At 44.4% G+C, this 20,024-nt stretch overlaps 1 protein-coding gene across 3 annotated transcripts; it reads left to right on the top strand.

The window, feature by feature from the left end:
• The first annotated feature begins 506 nt into the window (after window positions 1-506).
• Window positions 507-19,811, top strand: akt2 (v-akt murine thymoma viral oncogene homolog 2). Of its 3 annotated transcripts, none has more exons than XM_064985266.1 (13): window positions 507-588; window positions 9,244-9,414; window positions 12,165-12,296; window positions 12,573-12,684; window positions 12,977-13,127; window positions 14,253-14,363; window positions 14,489-14,620; window positions 14,939-15,004; window positions 15,124-15,315; window positions 15,890-16,018; window positions 16,289-16,503; window positions 16,578-16,768; window positions 16,885-19,811. In XM_064985266.1, exons 2-13 carry the CDS (start codon window positions 9,369-9,371, stop codon window positions 16,962-16,964), a joined length of 1,557 nt encoding a protein of 518 aa, XP_064841338.1. In that variant the 5' UTR covers window positions 507-588; window positions 9,244-9,368; the 3' UTR covers window positions 16,965-19,811. The 3 variants fall into 3 exon arrangements, with proteins under 3 accessions (XP_064841338.1, XP_064841337.1, XP_064841339.1); XM_064985265.1 differs by having other exon boundaries at window positions 529-994; XM_064985267.1 differs by lacking the exon at window positions 14,253-14,363 and having other exon boundaries at window positions 531-994.
• Window positions 19,812-20,024: the final 213 nt, after the last annotated feature.

Raw genomic sequence — 20,024 nt, 5'->3', positions numbered from 1 at the left:
TTTCCCTTTTTCATTGAATTCAGAGCCTCATCTAATTTCTTCGATTGACACAGGTGAATCGCAAACTGGAACTAATCTTCAATTTCAGGGACATAATTCTGAATGTGGCAAATGTAGCTATCACAGCCATCTTCCTGAAATTGTGAGTTGTAAAGGTTTTCATAAAAGGACTAGACAAATGTTGATAATATCAGCTATTGTAATGGGAACTTTGCATTATTTTACTAGGCAAGTCAGTTATGAACAAATTCTTATTTTCAATGAGGACCTAGGATTAATTAATGGGTTAACTTGCTCATTTTTACTTTGTCAGCTCAGGGATTCGATCTTGCAACTTCTCGGTTATTAGTCCAACGCTCTAACCACTAGGCTACCTGCCGCACCACATACGTCATTAATTTTGAGTGCCATTACAAATTTTATTTTGTAGTATCTCTTTTCAAGCGCAAACAAATAGTTGGTGTTTCTTTTCGAGTTCTCAGTTGTTTCATGTAGGGTGGCCTCTCAAAACGTCATATCCTGTTTGTGAGCGTTTGGACGGGGCCTGCTGATTATAATTGAAGCACCAGCAATAACAGGGGACTGAAGGTAAAAGCAAAGATTGTTATAACGTAAAAGGGAGAACAATAATGCCGGAAAAAAATACATATGAACTGTAATTCCAAATCATAACGATTTGTAATTCTTTAAAAGTTGACGAGTAAAAACTAACGTATAATTCGCGAGTTTACACGACCACCGTTTTACTAACGTTATTTTGCTAGCTAACGTTATGCTAAGTTAGCTAACTAACCTGCAATAACACGCCGCCGTTGTGGAAAGAAAAATAAGCTCAGCTGGCATTCGTTGGTTATTTTTTGGAGGATGTGAGACAGAGATCAATACACCACCTTGGAGAATCTGCAGAGGATTTGCTACTTCGTGAGAGCATTATCCAGTTTGCTATTATTTCGGGGAGAGGGTCTCTTTGGCTAAAGTATCTAAAGAAGTCAAGGTAAGGAGCTTATCGTCAGCCGACGCAGAACTCGAATGATTGAGAACTAGCTGTTAGGAACTAACCAGCAAATGTTAGCCAGCTAGCTGCTAACAACACACAACTAAAGGCAGTAAACCATTAATTTACTATTCAATTCAAATGGCTTTATTGACATGGGAAACATGTTTACATTGCCAAAACAAGTGAAATAATCAATACAAAATGTACAGTAAACATTACACTAACAAAAGTTTCAAAGGAATAAAGACATTTTAAATGTCATATGGCTATGTACAGTGTCATAATGATGTACAAAAGGGAAAATAAACATAAATATGGGTTGTATTTACAATGGTGTTTGTTCTTCACTGGTTGCCCTTGTGCCAACAGGTCACAAACATTTTTGCGGTGATGGCACAATGTGGCATTTCACCCGATAGTTATGGGAACAAAATGTAATATGTTTTCAAATTCTTTGTGGATCTGTGTAATCTGAGGGAAATATGTGTCTCTAATATGGTCATACATTTGGCAGGAGGTTAGGAAATCCAGCTCAGTTTCCACCTAATTTTGTGGGCAGTGTGCACATAACCTGTTTTCTCTTGGGAGCCAGGTCTGCCTAGGGTGGCCTCTCAATAGCAAGGCTATGCTCACTGAGTCTGTACAGAGTCAAAGCTTTCCTTACTTTTGGGTCAGTTACGTGGTCAGTTATTCTCCCTCTGTACTCTCTGTTTAGGGCCAGATAGCATTCTAGTTTGCTCTGTTTTTTTTTTAATTCTTTCCAATGTGTCAAGTAATTCATTTTTTGTTTTCTCATGATTTGGTTGTGACTAATTGTGTTGATGTCCTGAGGCTCTGTGAGGTCTGTTTGTTAACACAGCCACAGGACCAGCTTGCTTAGGGGACTCTTCTCTCGGTGTTGACTTTGTTATGGAAGGTTAGGGAATCTTTTCTTCGGGTGGTTGTAGAATTTAACGTCACTTTTCTGGATTTTTATAATTAACGGTTATAGGCATAATCCTGCGCTGCATGCTTTATTTTGTGTTTTACATTGTATAAGGAAGATGGATGTTTTAGCAGAATTCTGCATGCAGAGTCTTTTTTAATTTGTGGTTTGTCCCATTTTGTGAATTCTTGGTTGGTGAGCGGATCCCAGACCTCACAACCATAAAGGGCAATGGGTTCTATAACTGATTCAAGTATTATTTTGCCAGATGCTAAAGGCCCTCCTTGTCTTGTCACTCCGTACATGTTGGACCACCAACAGAGCTGATGGAAATGACTAATCAAGCCATGTCTTTGTTGGTAAATAGCAGTTTGTTTGGTTGATACCGTTAATGTGAACAAATTGGTCAGGTCGTTGGCTAACTTTCACAGGTTACCGGCATCTTTGGCCTTATTTTAGCATGTTTAGTAAGTAACTAGCTATCTACTAAGGTTAACATTTTGTCTTGCTAACGTTGCTTAGTTAATGTTAGCTAGCAACGCTAGTTAGCCATCCTGTATGGCTTACTGAAATTAATAGCTAATTGTAACTTCATTTTGTAAACATCAGTCATTGGTAGCTCGGTAGAGATAGCCAGATGGCTAGCTAACCGGCCATTGTTCACAGCAGGTCCTGTAGAGGCGAATTTAGTTCAGAGTGTGTTAACTAACCATTATCCATTGTTGTTCATTCACCCACGCCTCCATGCAGTGGTGACATTTTATCTGTCAACAACATTTTTACAAGGGGCAGGTGTAGATGGCGACCTAGCCGATTAAACTAAACTAAACTCCACGATTTATGATGTGTTGAGTCGGCTAATATCGATTCCTGGTCACCGTTCGACGTAACTTTTACTCTGAAAAGGCCCGGTCATTTAAGGCTTCAGTTGAGGTAGCCTCATATGTTTAATGCAGTAATGCTATTTAGCTAAGTCATGTCACCCACACGCAAGTTTTTCTTTTGAAAGTAGCAACCTACCCACCTAGTTGATGCTGTTATTGGTGTTGTTTGAATTTGTATCAATTCAAGTGTCTTACTGGTACCCAGTTCTCATCAAAATCAACCCATTAAATAGCCCACAGATTAACACTTGATTATTTTAATAATATATTTGGAATTGACTAAGTGGAAGGGATCCATTGGATTTTATCTCTGCAAACAGTACAGTTCAAACAGACACCAGTCACTTCTGTGTAATGTCAGGCCCCTCTCACTGTTTATCATTTTATTGTGTTAACAAATAATCATTGAACATTTGACTACTCCTCTCCCAATATAATATGGTTAAATCTATGTAGCCTATCCTGTAGCAGAACGTGTTGTCCCATTGTGTTTCTAGGAATTGATCATGCTGGTTCCCCTGTGGGGAGGCAGGTAGCCTAATGGTTAAAGGACAATTTCACCCAAAAATGGTATTTTGGTATTTGTTTCATTAGTCTCTATTTTCAAAGTTAAATGTCTTAAACATGATTGCTGACATGCAAAACATTTTGGGACTATATCAATAATGGACTAATAGTTTTTGGGTTGAGTTTTCCTTTTAAGAACTTTGGGCCGGTAACCAAAGGTCCCCGAGCTGACTAGGTGGGAAATCAGTCGATATACATTACATTTACATTTAAGTCATTTAGCAGACGCTCTTATCCAGAGCGACTTACAAATTGGTGAATTCACCTTCTGACATCAGTGGAACAGCCACTTTACAATAGTGCATCTAAATCATTTAAGGGGGGGGTGAGAAGGATTGCTTTATCCTATCCTAGGTATTCCTTGAAGAGGTGGGGTTTCAGGTGTCTCCGGAAGGTGGTGATTGACTCCGCTGTCCTGGCGTCGTGAGGGAGTTTGTTCCACCATTGGGGGCCAGAGCAGCGAACAGTTTTGACTGGGCTGAGCGGGAACTGTACTTCCTCAGTGGTAGGGAGGCGAGCAGGCCAGAGGTGGATGAACGCAGTGCCCTTGTTTGGGTGTAGGGCCTGATCAGAGCCTGGAGGTACTGCGGTGCCGTTCCCCTCACAGCTCCGTAGGCAAGCACCATGGTCTTGTAGCGGATGCGAGCTTCAACTGGAAGCCAGTGGAGAGAGCGGAGGAGCGGGGTGACGTGAGAGAACTTGGGAAGGTTGAACACCAGACGGGCTGCGGCGTTCTGGATGAGTTGTAGGGGTTTAATGGCACAGGCAGGGAGCCCAGCCAACAGCGAGTTGCAGTAATCCAGACGGGAGATGACAAGTGCCTGGATTAGGACCTGCGCCGCTTCCTGTGTGAGGCAGGGTCGTACTCTGCGGATGTTGTAGAGCATGAACCTACAGGAACGGGCCACCGCCATGATGTTAGTTGAGAACGACAGGGTGTTGTCCAGGATCACGCCAAGGTTCTTAGCGCTCTGGGAGGAGGACACAATGGAGTTGTCAACCGTGATGGCGAGATCATGGAACGGGCAGTCCTTCCCCGGGAGGAAGAGCAGCTCCGTCTTGCCGAGGTTCAGCTTGAGGTGGTGATCCGTCATCCACACTGATATGTCTGCCAGACATGCAGAGATGCGATTCGCCACCTGGTCATCAGAAGGGGGAAAGGAGAAGATTAATTGTGTGTCGTCTGCATAGCAATGATAGGAGAGACCATGTGAGGTTATGACAGAGCCAAGTGACTTGGTGTATAGCGAGAATAGGAGAGGGCCTAGAACAGAGCCCTGGGGGACACCAGTGGTGAGAGCGCGTGGCGAGGAGACAGATTCTCGCCACGCCACCTGGTAGGAGCGACCTGTCAGGTAGGACGCAATCCAAGCGTGGGCCGCACCGGAGATGCCCAACTCGGAGAGGGTGGAGAGGAGGATCTGATGGTTCACAGTGTCGAAGGCAGCCGATAGGTCTAGAAGGATGAGAGCAGAGGAGAGAGAGTTAGCTTTAGCAGTGCGGAGCGCCTCCGTGATACAGAGAAGAGCAGTCTCAGTTGAATGACTAGTCTTGAAACCTGACTGATTTGGATCAAGAAGGTCATTCTGAGAGAGATAGCGGGAGAGCTGGCCAAGGACGGCACGTTCAAGAGTTTTGGAGAGAAAAGAAAGAAGGGATACTGGTCTGTAGTTGTTGACATCGGAGGGATCGAGTGTAGGTTTTTTCAGAAGGGGTGCAACTCTCGCTCTCTTGAAGACGGAAGGGACGTAGCCAGCGGTCAGGGATGAGTTGATGAGCGAGGTGAGGTAAGGGAGAAGGTCTCCGGAAATGGTCTGGAGAAGAGAGGAGGGGATAGGGTCAAGCGGGCAGGTTGTTGGGCGGCCGGCCGTCACAAGAAGCGAGATTTCATCTGGAGAGAGAGGGGAGAAAGAGGTCAGAGCACAGGGTAGGGCAGTGTGAGCAGAACCAGCGTTGTCGTTTGACTTAGCAAACGAGGATCGGATGTCGTCGACCTTCTTTTCAAAATGGTTGACGAAGTCATCTGCAGAGAGGGAGGAGGGGGGGGGGGGAGGAGGATTCAGAAGGGAGGAGAAGGTGGCAAAGAGCTTCCTAGGGTTAGAGGCAGATGCTTGGAATTTAGAGTGGAAGAAAGTGGCTTTAGCAGCAGAGACAGAGGAGGAAAATGTGGAGAGGAGGGAGTGAAAGGATGCCAGGTCCACAGGGAGGCGAGTTTTCCTCCATTTCCGCTCGGCTGCCCGGAGCACTGTTCTGTGAGCTCGCAATGAGTCGTCGAGCCACGGAGCGGGAGGGGAGGACCGAGCCGGCCTGGAGGATAGGGGACATAGAGAGTCAAAGGATGCAGAAAGGGAAGATAGAGAGTCAAAGGATGCCCTTGAGCAAGGCACTTAACCGTAATTGCTCCTCTAAGTTGCTCTGAATCAGTGTGTCAAATAAATGACTAAAATATATAATGTTATGCTATTTCTGCCATCTTGGAGATGGGATCCAAAACATTTTGCTTCCTAACAGACGTCTGAACTGTTAGTTGATGAAGGGAAAAGCTCATCCTCTAAAGCAGAATAACTTCACATGTGATTCTTTGAAACTCACGTGTCAATCTATTGGCCAGGAGACCAGTTGCCATGATGAGCTGCAGTTTGGATTGTGCTTTGTAGTAGAGGTCGACCGATTAATCGGTATGGCCAATCGGAAATCTGTATTTCCGATTTTTATTTTTTTATTTTTTTTCTTAACACCTTTATTTAACTAGGCAAATCAGTTAAGAACGCATTCTTATTTTCAATGACTGCCTAGGAACAGTGGGTTAACTGCCTTGTTCAGGGGCAGAACTAGTCCAACGCATTAACGACCTGCCTCTCTCGTTGCACTCCACAAGGAGACTGCCTGTTAGGCGAATGCAGTAAGCCAAGGTAAGTTGCTAGCTAGCATTAAACTTATCTTTATAAAAACAATAAATCAATCATAATCACTAGTTAACTACACATGGTTGATGATATTACTAGATATTATCTAGCGTGTCCTGCGTTGCATATAATCTGACTGAGCATACAAGTATCTGACTGAACGGTGGTAGGCAGAAGCAGACGCGTACACATTCATTCAAACAGCACTTTCATGAGTTTTGCCAGCAGCTCTTCGTTGTGCGTCAAGCATTGCACTGTTTATGACTTCAAGCCTATCAACTCCCGAGATGAGTCTGGTGTAACCGAAGTGAAATGGCTAGCAAGTTAGCGTGCGTTAATTGTCGTTATGTTGCAGGTTCGAGCCCAGGGAGGAGCGAGGAGAGGGACGGAAGCTATACTGTTCCACTGGCAATACTAAAGTGCCTATAAGAACATCCAATAGTCAAAGGTTAATGAAATACAAATAGTATTGAGGGAAATAGTCCTATAATTCCTATAATAAATACAACTTAAAACTTCTTACCTGGGAATATTGAAGACTCATGTTAAAAGGAACCACCAGCTTTCATATTTTCTCATGTTCTGAGCAAGGAACTGAAAAGTTAGCTTTCTTACATGGCACATATTTTACATGGAACATATTGCACTTTTACTTTCTTCTCCAACACTTTGTTTTTGCATTATTTAACCCACATGTTTCATTATTTACTTGAGGCAAAATGTATTTTATTGATGTATTATATTAAGTTAAAATAAGTGTTCATTCAGTTTTGTTGTAATTGTCATTATTACAAATAAATAAATCGGCCCATTAATCGGTATCGGCTTTGATGGTCCTCCAATAATCGGTATCGACGTTGAAAAATCATAATCGGTCGACCTCTACTTTGTAGGTCTAATCTGAGATTTGACACTGCAGTGTTCAGGCATGTTGCCCATCCCTTGGAACAAAACAAATCGCTAGTGACATACCAGTAGAGAGCTCATCTCTTTACCTGGCAACACCAGAGTACCAGTACTGTTGCCTACCTCCATCTGTCATTACAACTTGCATCATGCCATTTTCTTTTGAAATGTCAGTTGGAAGTCAGAGTAATGGGTTAACAAACCGAAAAGAGGTGACAGCTCAAGCTAGCTGCAAAAGATTTTACCCAATAAGGTCATGTTACTACCATGATGGTAGCACTAGTTCTGTTTGTCTTGTTCCTCTAGAGCAGTGGTTCCCAAACTGAGGGGTCGGCAGGAACTCAACTTACTCTTTAAAGTTGTAATTGTAGAATGCACCTTGGGTATTGCATCGTTAGTTCTTCTGGTCATGTTTTCTAGCCCATATATATTGTTTTAGTCACTCAAATATCACATGAATACACATGGCAAAATGTATAGAATTGCAAGAAAATTTGCTTTAAACCCACAAAATAGGGGGTTTGAACAGTTTGTGTCATTGGCAGTGCTTGTGCGCATAGAAATAGACGTGGATCATGCGCGGGGGTAAGGCAAGATGTTCCCCAATGCTGGAATGGCGGCCTGAGTGAAAATGTTTGGGTATCCCTGCTCTAGAGGACTTCACGTGTGTATGAGTTGGGTAAATGAGATAAGGAAGCAGCAGCGGGGGGTGGGGAGATGAAAGGCAGTTGGCAGTTATTTGATTGTGTAGCCTAGTTGTGTAACAGCCGGTGGGCAGTGCATCACAAGGTGGGGATTATTCGGTAGTGCGGTGCCCATGGTAACCAGGAGTACGGCCAGCCTGTGCCGGTGGCCGCCAGGCTCTAATTGAACAGAGCTGGCTGCAGAACAGACACAGACCCAACACTTTCTGGTGACGAGGATTCACATACACATGGGCCAGAATCAGAAAGAGGAGTCAGTCAACAGAGACTTGATGATTTAATAAAAAACATGTCAGCCTTGCTGGTCCAATTTTATTTTTTTGCTCTCCTCATTTTACACCTGCATGCCTGTAAAGGCATCCACATACTTCCCAACCATAACAGTTTGGGCATATGTTTTGACATTTTGAACAGATATGTAATTGTTAATTGGATCAGTCTAAAACTTTGCACATACACTGCTGCCATCTAGTGGCCATAATCCAAATTGCACCCGGGCTGGAATAATACATCATGGCTGTTCTCTTTCTCTCTTCAAAGATGGTACAAAAACAAAACTCATGTTTATTTTCTTTGTATTACCTTTTACCAGATGTAATGTTAAATTATCCTACATTAATTTCACATTTCCACAAACTTCAAAGTGTTTCCTTTTAAATGGTATCAAGAATATGCATATTCTTGCTTCAGGTCCTGAGCTACAGGCAGTTAGATTTGGTCATTTTAGGCAGAAGGACTACTAAGTCAAGTTTTTCTTTATTATTATTACTTTCAGAGATGGAAAAACGTGTTAAATATTTATTTATTTATTTATATTTTATATATAATCTTTAAGAACTTACAAAATAGAAGCTAGAAAGGCAGAATAGAACATTCCAAAAACATTGAATTTAGAAGTATTTTATGTTTGAGAAAAAGAACACCGGGCAAAATCTATAGAATTGCAGGAAACTAGCTTTAAAACGGCAAAATGTTCTCTCAGCTCAATTGAGAAATTTGTACAATTTTAGGAAATTGGCTTCTGCGGCACCAAGATGGGGGCCTCTATAATGTACTCTAAAATGTAGCCTCCCCGACGACCAACCACGCTCATTGCCACGCCCCCTGCCATGCAACAGTGTTTTTCCTATTTGACAGTGCCTCTTATTTCCAGTTTACATTACACACACATCTTGGAAAGTGATGTTTATGTAATCGTCATGTGGGCAATTATTTTCCATTGTCATAAGCCAACGCAGTGACTTGTTTTCATGATCATCAGTACTCAGCTTTTCATTTGTAATAATAATCAATGAATATGTATTCTCTTTCAATTGCGGCTAATATCTTTATCTTTGGTCTTTCTGTCCCCCAGGTATTGAGTGACGTTTTTGTCAGAGACACATCTGACGCCCTTCGCCAACAGTCACAGCCCCCCCCCCCCTATTCCCCCTGTGACCCCACCCTGACACCCAGCAACCCTCCGTCCTCTGCCCCAGCATGAACGACATCAGTGTGGTCAGAGAGGGCTGGCTCCATAAGAGGGGTGAGCTGAGCTTCACTAGTTGCTGTTTCACTGCGTCTGTTACTCTGTTTCTTGGACACTGTGTCCACTTTACTCAGAATTAGTTAAACATAAACCCTAATACAGTGGGGAGAACAAGTATTTGATACACTGCCGTTTTTGCAGGTTTTCCTACTTACAAAGCATGTAGAGGTCTGTAATTTTTATTATAGGTACACTTCATCTGTGAGAGACGGAATCACATTGTATGATTTTTAAGTAATTCATTTGAATTTTATTTCATGACATACGTATTTGATACATCAGAAAAGCATAACTTAATATTTGGTACAGAAACCTTTGTTTGCAATTACAGAGATCATACGTTTCCTGTTGTTCTTGACCAGGTTTGCACACACTATAGCAGGGATTTTGGCCCATTCCTCCATACAGACCATCTCCAGATCCTTCAGGTTTCGGGGCTGTCGGTGGGCAATACGGACTTTCAGCTCCCTCCAAAGATTTTCTATTGGGTTCAGGTCTGGAGACTGACTAGGCCACGCCAGGACCTTGAGATGCTTCTTACAGAGCCACTCCTTAGTTGCCCTGGCTGTGTGTTTCGGGTCGTTGTCATGCTGGAAGACCCAGCCACGACCCATCTTCAATGCTCTTACTGAGGGAAGGAGGTTGTTGGCCAAAATCTTGCGATACATGGCCCCATCCATCCTCCCCTCAATACGGTGCAGTCGTCCTGTCCCCTTTGCAGAAAAGCATCCCCAAAAGAATGACGTTTCCACCTCCATGCTTCACGGTTGGGATGGTGTTCTTGGGGTTGTACTCCTCCTTCTTCCTCCAAACACAGCGAGTGGAGTTTAGACCAAAAAGCTCTATTTTTGTCTCATCAGACCACATGACCGTCTCCCATTCCTCCTCTGGATCATCCAGATGGTCATTGGCAAACTTCAGATGGGCCTGGACATGTGCTGGCTTGAGCAGGGGGACCTTGCGTGCTCTGTAGGATTTTAATCCATGACGGCGTAGTGTGTTACTAATGGTTTTCTTTGAGACTGTGGTCCCAGCTCTCTTCAGGTCATTGACCAGGTCCTGCCGTGTAGTTCTGGGCTTATCCCTCACCTTCCTCATGATCATTGATGCCCACGAGGTGAGGTCTTGCATGGAGCCCCAGACCGAGGGTGGTTGACCGTCATCTTGAACTTCTTCCAACTTCTAATAATTGCGCCAACAGTTGTTGCCTTCTCACCAAGCTGCTTGCCTATTGTCTTGTAGCCCACCCCAGCCTTGTGCAGGTCTACAATTTTATCCCTGATGTCCTTACACAGCTCTCTGGTCTTGGCCATTGCGGAGAGGTTGGAGTCTGTGTGGACAGGTGTCTTTTATACAGGTAACGAGTTCAAACAGGTGTAGTTAATACAGGTAATGAGTGGAGAAAAGGAGGGCTTCTTAAAGAAAAACTAACAGGTCTGTGAGAGCCAGAATTCTTACTGGTTGGTAGGTGATCAAATACTTATGTCAAGCAATATAATGCAAATTAATTACTTAAACCTCGTATGGTATAGGGGACGCTTGCGTCCCACTTGGCCAAAAGCCAGGGGAAAAGCAGTGCGGCAAATTCAAATAAATTGATATCAAAATCAAAATTTCATTAAATCGCACATGTAAGTTACTAAATTAAAGCTACACTCGTTGTGAATCCAGCCAATATGTCAGATTTTAAATAAGCATAAGAAGCTATTATCTGATGATAGCACAACAGTAAACAAAGAGGGTAGCATATTTCAACCCTGCAGGCGCTACACAAAATGCAGAAATAAAATATGAAACCCGCATTACCTTTGACGAGCTTCTTTTGTTGACACTCCAATATGTCCCATAAACATCACAATTGGTCATTTTGTTTGATTAATTCCGTCCATATATATCCAAAATGTCCATTTATTTGGCGTGTTTGATCCAGAAAAAAACAGTTTCCAAATTGCGTAACGTCACTACAAAATATTTAAAAAGTTGCCTGTAAACTTTGCCAAAACATTTCAAACTACTTTTGTTATACAACTTTAGGTATCTTTAAACGTTAGACCCGTCTTCAATTTGATTGACTACTATCTGTGTTCAATACAGGAAGACAACAAACCAAGCTACTTTTCAAGTTTTGCGCAACTCTCAACAGTGTTACGCAGTTCCTAGATGGCCGTACTTCTTCATTGCACAAATTAATAACCTCAACCAAATTCCAAAGACTGGTGACATCCAGTGGAAGCGGTAGGAACTGAAAACAAGTTCCTAAGAAATATTGTTTCCCAATGAGACCTCAGTGAACAGACAGACTTTTAAAAAATATTCTGAACGGTTAGTCCTCTGGGTTTTGCCTGCTAAATAAGTTCTATTATACTCACAGACATGATTCAAACAGTTTTAGAAACTTCAGAGTTTTCTATCCAAAACTACTAATAATATGCATATCTTATATTCTTGGCATGAGTAGCAGGAAGTTGAAATTGGGCACACTATTTTTCCAAAAGTGAAAATGCTGCCCGCCCCCTATATCTTAAGTTAAAAATCATACAATGTGATTTTCTGGATTTTTTTGTTTTAGATTCCGTCTCTCACAGTTGAAGTGTACCTATGATAACAATTACAGACCTCTACATGCTTTGTAAGTAGGAAAACCTGCAAAATCGGCAGTGTATCAAATACTTCTCTCCACTGTATGTATGGCTCATGTGCCCCTCTAACTCCTGCTCTCCCCCCTCTCTAACTCCCGCTCCCTGCAGGAGAGTACATTAAGACGTGGAGGCCGCGGTACTTCATCTTGAAGAGCGATGGCTCCTTCATCGGCTACAAGGAGAAGCCAGAGATGTCGTCTGACCACAGCCTCCCACCCCTCAACAACTTCTCTGTGGCAGGTTGGTCTCTGTCATTTTTGGGCCAACTTCTAGAGCCTGGTGGTACTTGGATGAGGATGAGAGTTGCTTGGTGGTGTTCACACAGATTGGCTCTCTTAATTTAAAAAAAAAAAAATGCTTGTGTTTCCTCTCCTGGATTCCTCTCCTGACATCATAAGATGACTTTTTCAGGAGGTTTTTAGAGAAGACTGGAGGAGAGGAATCGAGGGACGATTATTGAGATTCACTCAGTGTCTACAGTAGCACACTAACCTCTCGATTACTCCCTGTCTGCAGAGTGCCAACTGATGAAGACAGAACGGCCCAGGCCCAACACGTTTGTCATCCGCTGCCTACAGTGGACCACAGTCATAGAGCGCACCTTCCACGTGGAGAGTAACGAGGAAAGGTGAGAACAGAAAGGTCCAGAGGCAGGGACAACATGGAAGAGTTGAGTGGGTGTTTGTTTCTCTGTAAACTGGTCAATGCCCTCCTTCTCCAAGTTGTATTATTTTTACTTAACCAACTTTCAGGATTAAATGTCTGCAATTGACCCCATTAGTGACCTCCATTGACCTCACTAGTTAATCACCCTCATATCCACCGTATCTACACACAAACACACACACACACTCAGTCAATGTACATTAATGTCTTTTGGGCTTGAAGTGATCTACATTTAACCTCCTCTCTCCATCCAGGGAGGAATGGATGAGGGCGATCCAAGCGGTGGCCAACGGCCTGAAGATGCGAGAGGAAGAGGCGCCCATGGATGTCACGTTTGGCTCCCCCAGCGACTGCAGCAGCATGGAGGAGATGGATGTGGCCATGTCCAAGTCCCGCAACAAAGTGGTCAGTGTTCTGCTGCCAACCTAGCAGACCTGTCATTGTCCCCCTAGCAACCTAGCAGACCTGTCACTGTCCCCCTAGCAACCTAGCAGACCTGTCACTGTCCCCCTGGCAACCTAGCAGACCTGTCACTGTCCCCCTAGCAACCTAGCAGACCTGTCACTGTCCCCCTAGCAACCTAGCAGACCTGTCACTGTCCCCCTAGCAACCTAGCAGACCTGTCACTGTCCCCCTAGCAACCTAGCAGAACTGTCACTGTCCCCCTAGCAACCTAGCAGAACTGTCACTGTCCCCCTAGCAACCTAGCAGAACTGTCACTGTCCCCCTAGCAACCTAGCAGAACTGTCACTGTCCCCCTAGCAACCTAGCAGAACTGTCACTGTCCCCCTAGCAACCTAGCAGAACTGTTACTGTCCCCCTAGCAACCAAGCAGAACTGTCACTGTCCCCCTAGCAACCAAGCAGAACTGGCACTGTCCCCCTAGCAACCTAGCAGAACTGGCACTGTCCCCCTAGCAACCTAGCAGAACTGTCACTGTCCCCCTAGCAACCAAGCAGAACTGTCACTGTCCCCCTAGCAACCAAGCAGAACTGGCACTGTCCCCCTAGCAACCTAGCAGAACTGTCACTGTCCCCCTAGCAACCTAGCAGAACTGTCACTGTCCCCCTAGCAACCTGGCAGACATGTCCCCCTAGCGGACCTGCCCTCCTGTCCCCCTAGCGGACCTGCCCTCCTGTCCCCCTAGAGGACCTGCCCTCCAGTCCCCCTAGCGGTCCTGCCCTCCAGTCCCCCTAGCGGTCCTGCCCTCCAGTCCCCCTAGCGGTCCTGCCCTCCAGTCCCCCTAGCGGTCCTGCCCTCCTGTCCCCCTAGCAGACCTGTCCCCCTAGCAGACCTGTCCTCCTAGCAGACCTGTCCTCCAGTCCCTCTAGCATACCTGTCACTGTCCCCCTACCAACCTCGCGGACCTGTCCTCCAGTCCCTCTAGCAGACCCGTCACTGTCCCCCTACCAACCTAGCATACCTGTCAGTGCTCTTTGTGTTTGTCCAACAGCCCTCCTCTAGATGTGGCTGCGTTTGTCCATTGGAAACTCTGTATCCTAGTTCTGAATATCTCCTCCTTAGTAACAGTACCTCATCACAGCGGGTTTACCATCTCCCTATGTGACCTGGGCCATAGTGTGTGTTGGTGCGTTTTCTGCTCCATTCTCTGCCCGTTCTTCACCTAAAACCGTTGTGCAGGTCTATGTAAACTCTTTATTACTTATACTCTCTGTAATTGTCATGGTCAAATAAATCCTGTCATCCAAACTGTCTTGAATAAGCCTGAGATCTGAACTCTCATGGTGTTTGTCTCCCCCCCACAGACCATGAGTGACTTTGACTACCTGAAGCTGCTAGGGAAGGGAACGTTTGGTAAGGTGATCCTGGTGAAGGAGAAGGCAACAGGAATGTACTACGCCATGAAGATCCTAAGGAAAGAAGTCATCATCGCTAAGGTAACCATTTGGCATCAAAGGAAATGACAGTCGCTCAGACAGAGGCGTCCAAATGGTTCCTTATATATGGCGCTACTTTTGACCGGTACCCATAGGTCACTGGTCAAAACTAGTAGTGCACTATATAGGGAAAAGTGTTCCGTTCTGTACGAGGCCAGACTTCTGCACCATACCCCTGGAAGTATGCTGCTTTTGATGACTGTTACTTCTTGGTTCTATTGTGGGTTCTTGAGTGGCTCAAAAGTCCAAGTCCAGCTGTGCACTGCTGGGTGAATGTCTGTCCCTCATGGTGTGTTTTTGTGTGATGTGTTCCATAAGGATGAGGTAGCACACACGGTAACAGAAAGCAGAGTCCTTCAGAATACAAGGCATCCCTTCTTAACGGTGAGTTCCTATCTAACATCATCTGACCTTACTGAACACTGATTACAAGATTTCATCAAGGAGCCCCCTGATTCAAATGTGGTCACTAATTCTGACTCCTCCCCCCACCTCACACACAGACACTGAAATACGCGTTCCAAACACATGACCGGCTATGCTTTGTGATGGAATATGCAAACGGAGGAGAGCTGTTCTTTCACTTGTCACGGGACCGCGTGTTCACAGAAGACCGGGCACGGTTCTACGGTGCGGAGATTGTGTCTGCGCTGGAGTACCTCCACTCACAGGACGTTGTCTACAGAGACCTGAAGGTAATGGCCGCTTCCCTGACTGGATGTCTGGCTGATGTTTCCCTGACGCACCTCCTCACATTGAAAGTATATTCTCAAGACTAACATTTCGCACAATATGAAATATGGTCTGTTTTCCTGGACCCAGATGAAGCCCAGTCTTGGACTAAAAGTGCTTCTGAATTAGTATAGGACTAGGCTCAATCCTACCACAGACTGCTTAATCTGGGTCAAGGAAAACAGACCATATTTCCTATTGTTTGAAATGTTTCCGTACTGTTTCACCCATTTCATATGTACATTCTGTATTCTTGTCAAGTCCATTCTATTCAGCTATAGCTGTGTGTGACTATTCTATCCTACATGTTCTTCAGATATACTACATATTCTGTCCACAACGTCTATACATCCCATCATATATAAATATGTGTATGCGACAATACATTGTGATTTGATTTGAGCACCAGCCTCTTGGTGAAAAGCCTGTAAGTCTGTGGTCCATTCTACAGTTAGCTGTCATGTCAGCGGTGGTGTTTTCTGCTGCTGATTCTCCTGTGGTCACTCACTCTTCATTCTCTCTGTCTTCCTCTTCCAGCTGGAGAACTTAATGCTGGATAAAGATGGACACATAAAGATCACAGATTTTGGACTGTGTAAAGAGGGAATCACAGATGGGGCTACCATGAAGACCTTTTGTGGGACTCCAGAATACCTTGCACCTGAGGTAACTACTTTGAACAGGACATGGCAGTGTGTCCAGTTAACAATTCCAGATGCATTCCTTGCTGGTTTCTCATCTTGGATTGGTTTCCAGTCAATAATTCTCTATCCCGCAAAGAATGCTTAACATAAAAAGTTAATAACTCTACCATTGTAAAGTAAATGATTATCAACCAGAATAGACAGCCCGTAAGCAAATAGTTAATTGTTCACATTGCAATGGCTTCCATAGAATTGGATTTGCTATTTCTCTTTGTATCTCTCTCCCCTCCAGGTCTTGGAGGACAATGACTACGGCCGAGCGGTGGACTGGTGGGGTCTGGGTGTGGTCATGTATGAGATGATGTGCGGTCGACTGCCCTTTTACAACCAGGACCACGAGCGGTTGTTTGAGCTCATTCTCATGGAGGAGATCCGCTTCCCCAAGAACCTGGCCCCCGAAGCCAAGGCCCTGCTTGCTGGCCTGCTCAAAAAGGACCCCAAGCAGAGGTGTGTATTTCTGTCTTATATATATTGAGTGAAGAAAATGGTGACGATGCTGATAATTACTGATCATTTTGTAGGCTTGGAGGTGGACAAGAAGATGCCAAAGACGTGATGAGTCATATGTTCTTCACCACCATCAACTGGCAGGATGTGGTAGAGAGGAAGCTCTTGCCTCCCTTCAAGCCCCAGGTGACATCGGAGACGGACACGCGCTACTTTGACGATGAGTTTACGGCACAGACCATCACCGTAACGCCCCCGGACAAGTGTGAGTTGAATGTGTCTCTGTTTGTCTCACTGTTTAAAAATGTTTTTTAATTGTAGGAAGAAAAATAAAACATTTCCTTGTTTGTGTATTAAATCTCCTGGTTCTGTCTACTCCAGACCACAGCTTAGACGCAGAAGACCAGGACCAGCGCACACACTTCCCTCAGTTCTCTTACTCCGCCAGCATACGGGACTGACCTCTCTCGCACACACTTCCCTCAGTTCTCTTACTCCACCAGCATATGGGACTGACCTCACACACACACACTTCCCTCAGTTCTCTGACTCCGCCAGCATTTTGGACTGACCTCTCTCGCACACACTTCCCTCAGTTCTCTTACTCCGCCACCAGCATACGGGACTGGCCTCACACACTCACATGATCAGGCAAGCTACCACATGTTCACACACTAGCACTGCTGGGGAAATGGGTGCGTGCGTGCACACAAACTGACACACTCAAACAAACACTTGCACAAGACACACACACCAGGAAGTGGTGAAAACATGGATCCTAGAGCATGACGTGATGACTGACCTCAGCAGGCCTGTGTGGATAGACTGGCGGCCCTGTCTCTCATTCTGACGGGACCAGGTGGAACAGGACAGGGCTGCCCTTGGCCATGCCTGCAGGACCCCACCTGTCTGCCCTCCACACTACTACTACACTGGGCACATCAAAACACAGACAAAACTTTACCATCCCTGGGTTATGCCAGCAAATACCACTCCACCACCAGCCAAACGCATGCTGCACCTATCCAACACACACAAACACTCTGACAAGCAACACATCAATCCTTCCATACACTGCAGATGATTTTATTTTTATTTTTTACTACTGGATTAAAAAAAATAATAATAATAATCCAAACAAATGTAGAAACACATGAAAGAAGAAGAAAAATATTTTTGGGGGAGGGTGAAAAATATTTAAACTCGTTTTTATTTTGATTGTTACGGTTAGAAAAGCCATATTTCTGCAATTTACAAGTGCTCTTGCTGTTACAAGTCATGTGGACTGTTCCTACAGAGGGAAAGTGGGTCGGGAGTGGGGTAAGAAGAAGTGTGTACCTTGAAGAGTAGCCATTTCCCTGCTTGCACTGTGTATAGGAATGGGTTTGAGTGTGTGGAAGAGAATGTATGAACAACCATTTGAATTTCAACATCAGTTTTATGTTTATGCATCTGCATGGATATCTTTGGATTCTGCATGTCGGCTAAACAAGGAGAAGAAAGGACACTACAGCACAGTTGATGAGACTTTTAAAGGGAAAAGAGAGGTGGTGGAGTTGTAGCTTCAGCAGCCCTGTGGATTGACTTGTTCCCCTGGTGGTTAGAACGGTCATGAGAAAAGAAAGAATAGAAGAGTGACCACAGCGCCAGCCTGACCAATCCCCTGTCCGGAGCCCAGTCCAGATCCCCACACAGCCATTCACGTTTTTCCAGTAGCTGTCACTCCCTCTGAGCAGAAATATCCTGGAGAATAGCTGTCAATAATTTTTTAGAATCATCTGTTCACTTTTTATTTTGATGTAAAGATCTGTTGTTTTTTAAATAATTGGAATGTTTCCATATTTAAGGATGAAAACGTTTTAATCATGGATCAATTATTATTTGTGATGAGGCCAAGCTAGACTCATTACGAGGTTGATATTGAAGGTTGTGGTTTGTATTTTTAAAGTAATATAAGACACAGACTAAGTCATTTGTCAGTATGCCGGAGTAGAACCATGTAAAAAGGGTTGGGGTCAATTTAGGAAGTCAACAGCGTTAGTCATGGATTGAAATGGAATTGACTCCAATTCTGGTGTGATGCTGTATATAATGACGAGATGGTCTTGTCTCTGCTCAAACAAAGGGAGTCGTCCCAAAGGCGGGAGGGTAGTCAATCTGCTTATCGCTGTATTCTCTCCTAGACAGATTGACGGGAGCGGAACCCTCACATGATGCTTCAGTCTTGAATGCGTGCCTACTCCCCGTAAGGCATATAGAGAAGTGGTCACAGGTGAAACAACCATTGTGAGCCACAACTAAGTGCTGTGACATTTCATTTTTGCCTTAAAAAAAAAAAAGATTCCTTCACTCATGGAACATTTCATTTATCTTTGTTCTTGATATAAGTTGTTCCCTTTTGGTCCAACTATTCCAAAACTTTGGAAGACATTGTCTCAATTATGTATTATATTAAGTGTGTGTGTGTAAAATAACAAGTTTAAACATGTTGATATTTCTTTAGGTTGTTCATTTCGATCATTCGTGTGTGTGTGTGTGTGTACTCATGCACAGCAGCAGGTTGATGTGGGGCATTGTAGAACAGCTCTCGAGTCTGTGCTCTGTACCTGTATCCTCCGTACCTCAGTGGGTTAGTATAGTCTGACTGCTGTACTCCAAGGCTATGGGAAACATCCCTCCACCATCCCTTCTTGACTAAGGCCCATATTCAGCCCTGGTAAATGCAGCTTCAGAAACGGCAGGACCGGATTTCAGGAACAACCTCCCTCTGATGGACCTCTGATGTCGTTTTCAATGTTAGGATGGCCACGAGGGGGTGTTGTGGACCTTTTGTAATGTTGACATTGGCAGTAAAGCCACACGTCTCTGAACCTTGTTGCTCTCTGTCTCAATAAATTGAACATGCTTTGTCTAGTAGTGTGTACACCTAACATGCAAGCCAACACCCCTGACCTCTCTTGTAGGCTTTACACACAGACAATCAATATGGAACTCTTCACTGGCAATGTAAATACCAAAAAGGTTTGATGAATGCATCATTTATAGGCTAGAAGAGGGGAAATCCACAGCTTTGTAGATAGAATGTGAGTTGTAGTTTTACAATGATTACCTTGCTTCTCTGTATTTTGAATGTGATCAATAGTCACGAATGTCATATCGCAATGCTGGTGTACCAAGAATTCTTAGCTTGTTTTTGAGTTGAGGTTTACCTGGGGAGGAGCTATGTTTTTAGGGAGAAGACTATGTCCTGGTAGACAGCTTCAGCTCCCTTGTTACAATCATGTGCCAGTAAAGACTTACTGAATTAAGTGTTTGTCTCTTTCTTCATTTGGTTACCAGCTTCAATGTCCCATATGCTACCTTCTGCCGTTGTGCCCTCGAGCAAGGCACTATAGCCCTAATTTCTCCGGTGCCCTGCTCCCAGCCTGTGATGTGTTCGAGGACCGAGCACGTCCCCATTCTCATAGACAGGGCTGCAGTGGAGCAGATTGAGATCTTCAAGGTCCTTGGTGTCCACATCA

The sequence above is a fragment of the Oncorhynchus masou genome, chromosome 13, assembly GCF_036934945.1.
Source record: "Oncorhynchus masou masou isolate Uvic2021 chromosome 13, UVic_Omas_1.1, whole genome shotgun sequence".
Taxonomy (NCBI): Eukaryota; Metazoa; Chordata; class Actinopteri; order Salmoniformes; family Salmonidae; genus Oncorhynchus; species Oncorhynchus masou.
This window is presented reverse-complemented; position numbering and strand designations above follow the sequence as displayed.

Excerpts from the sequence above, each read along its gene's own strand:
- akt2 (XM_064985266.1), top strand. The coding sequence starts at position 9,369 with ATGAACGACATCAGTGTGGTCAGAGAGGGCTGGCTCCATAAGAGGG. Across the intron at positions 12,685-12,976 it reads GTGGAGAGTAACGAGGAAAG|GGAGGAATGGATGAGGGCGA; the intron begins GTGAGAACAGAA and ends CTCTCCATCCAG. Across the intron at positions 16,019-16,288 it reads CAGAATACCTTGCACCTGAG|GTCTTGGAGGACAATGACTA; the intron begins GTAACTACTTTG and ends TCTCCCCTCCAG.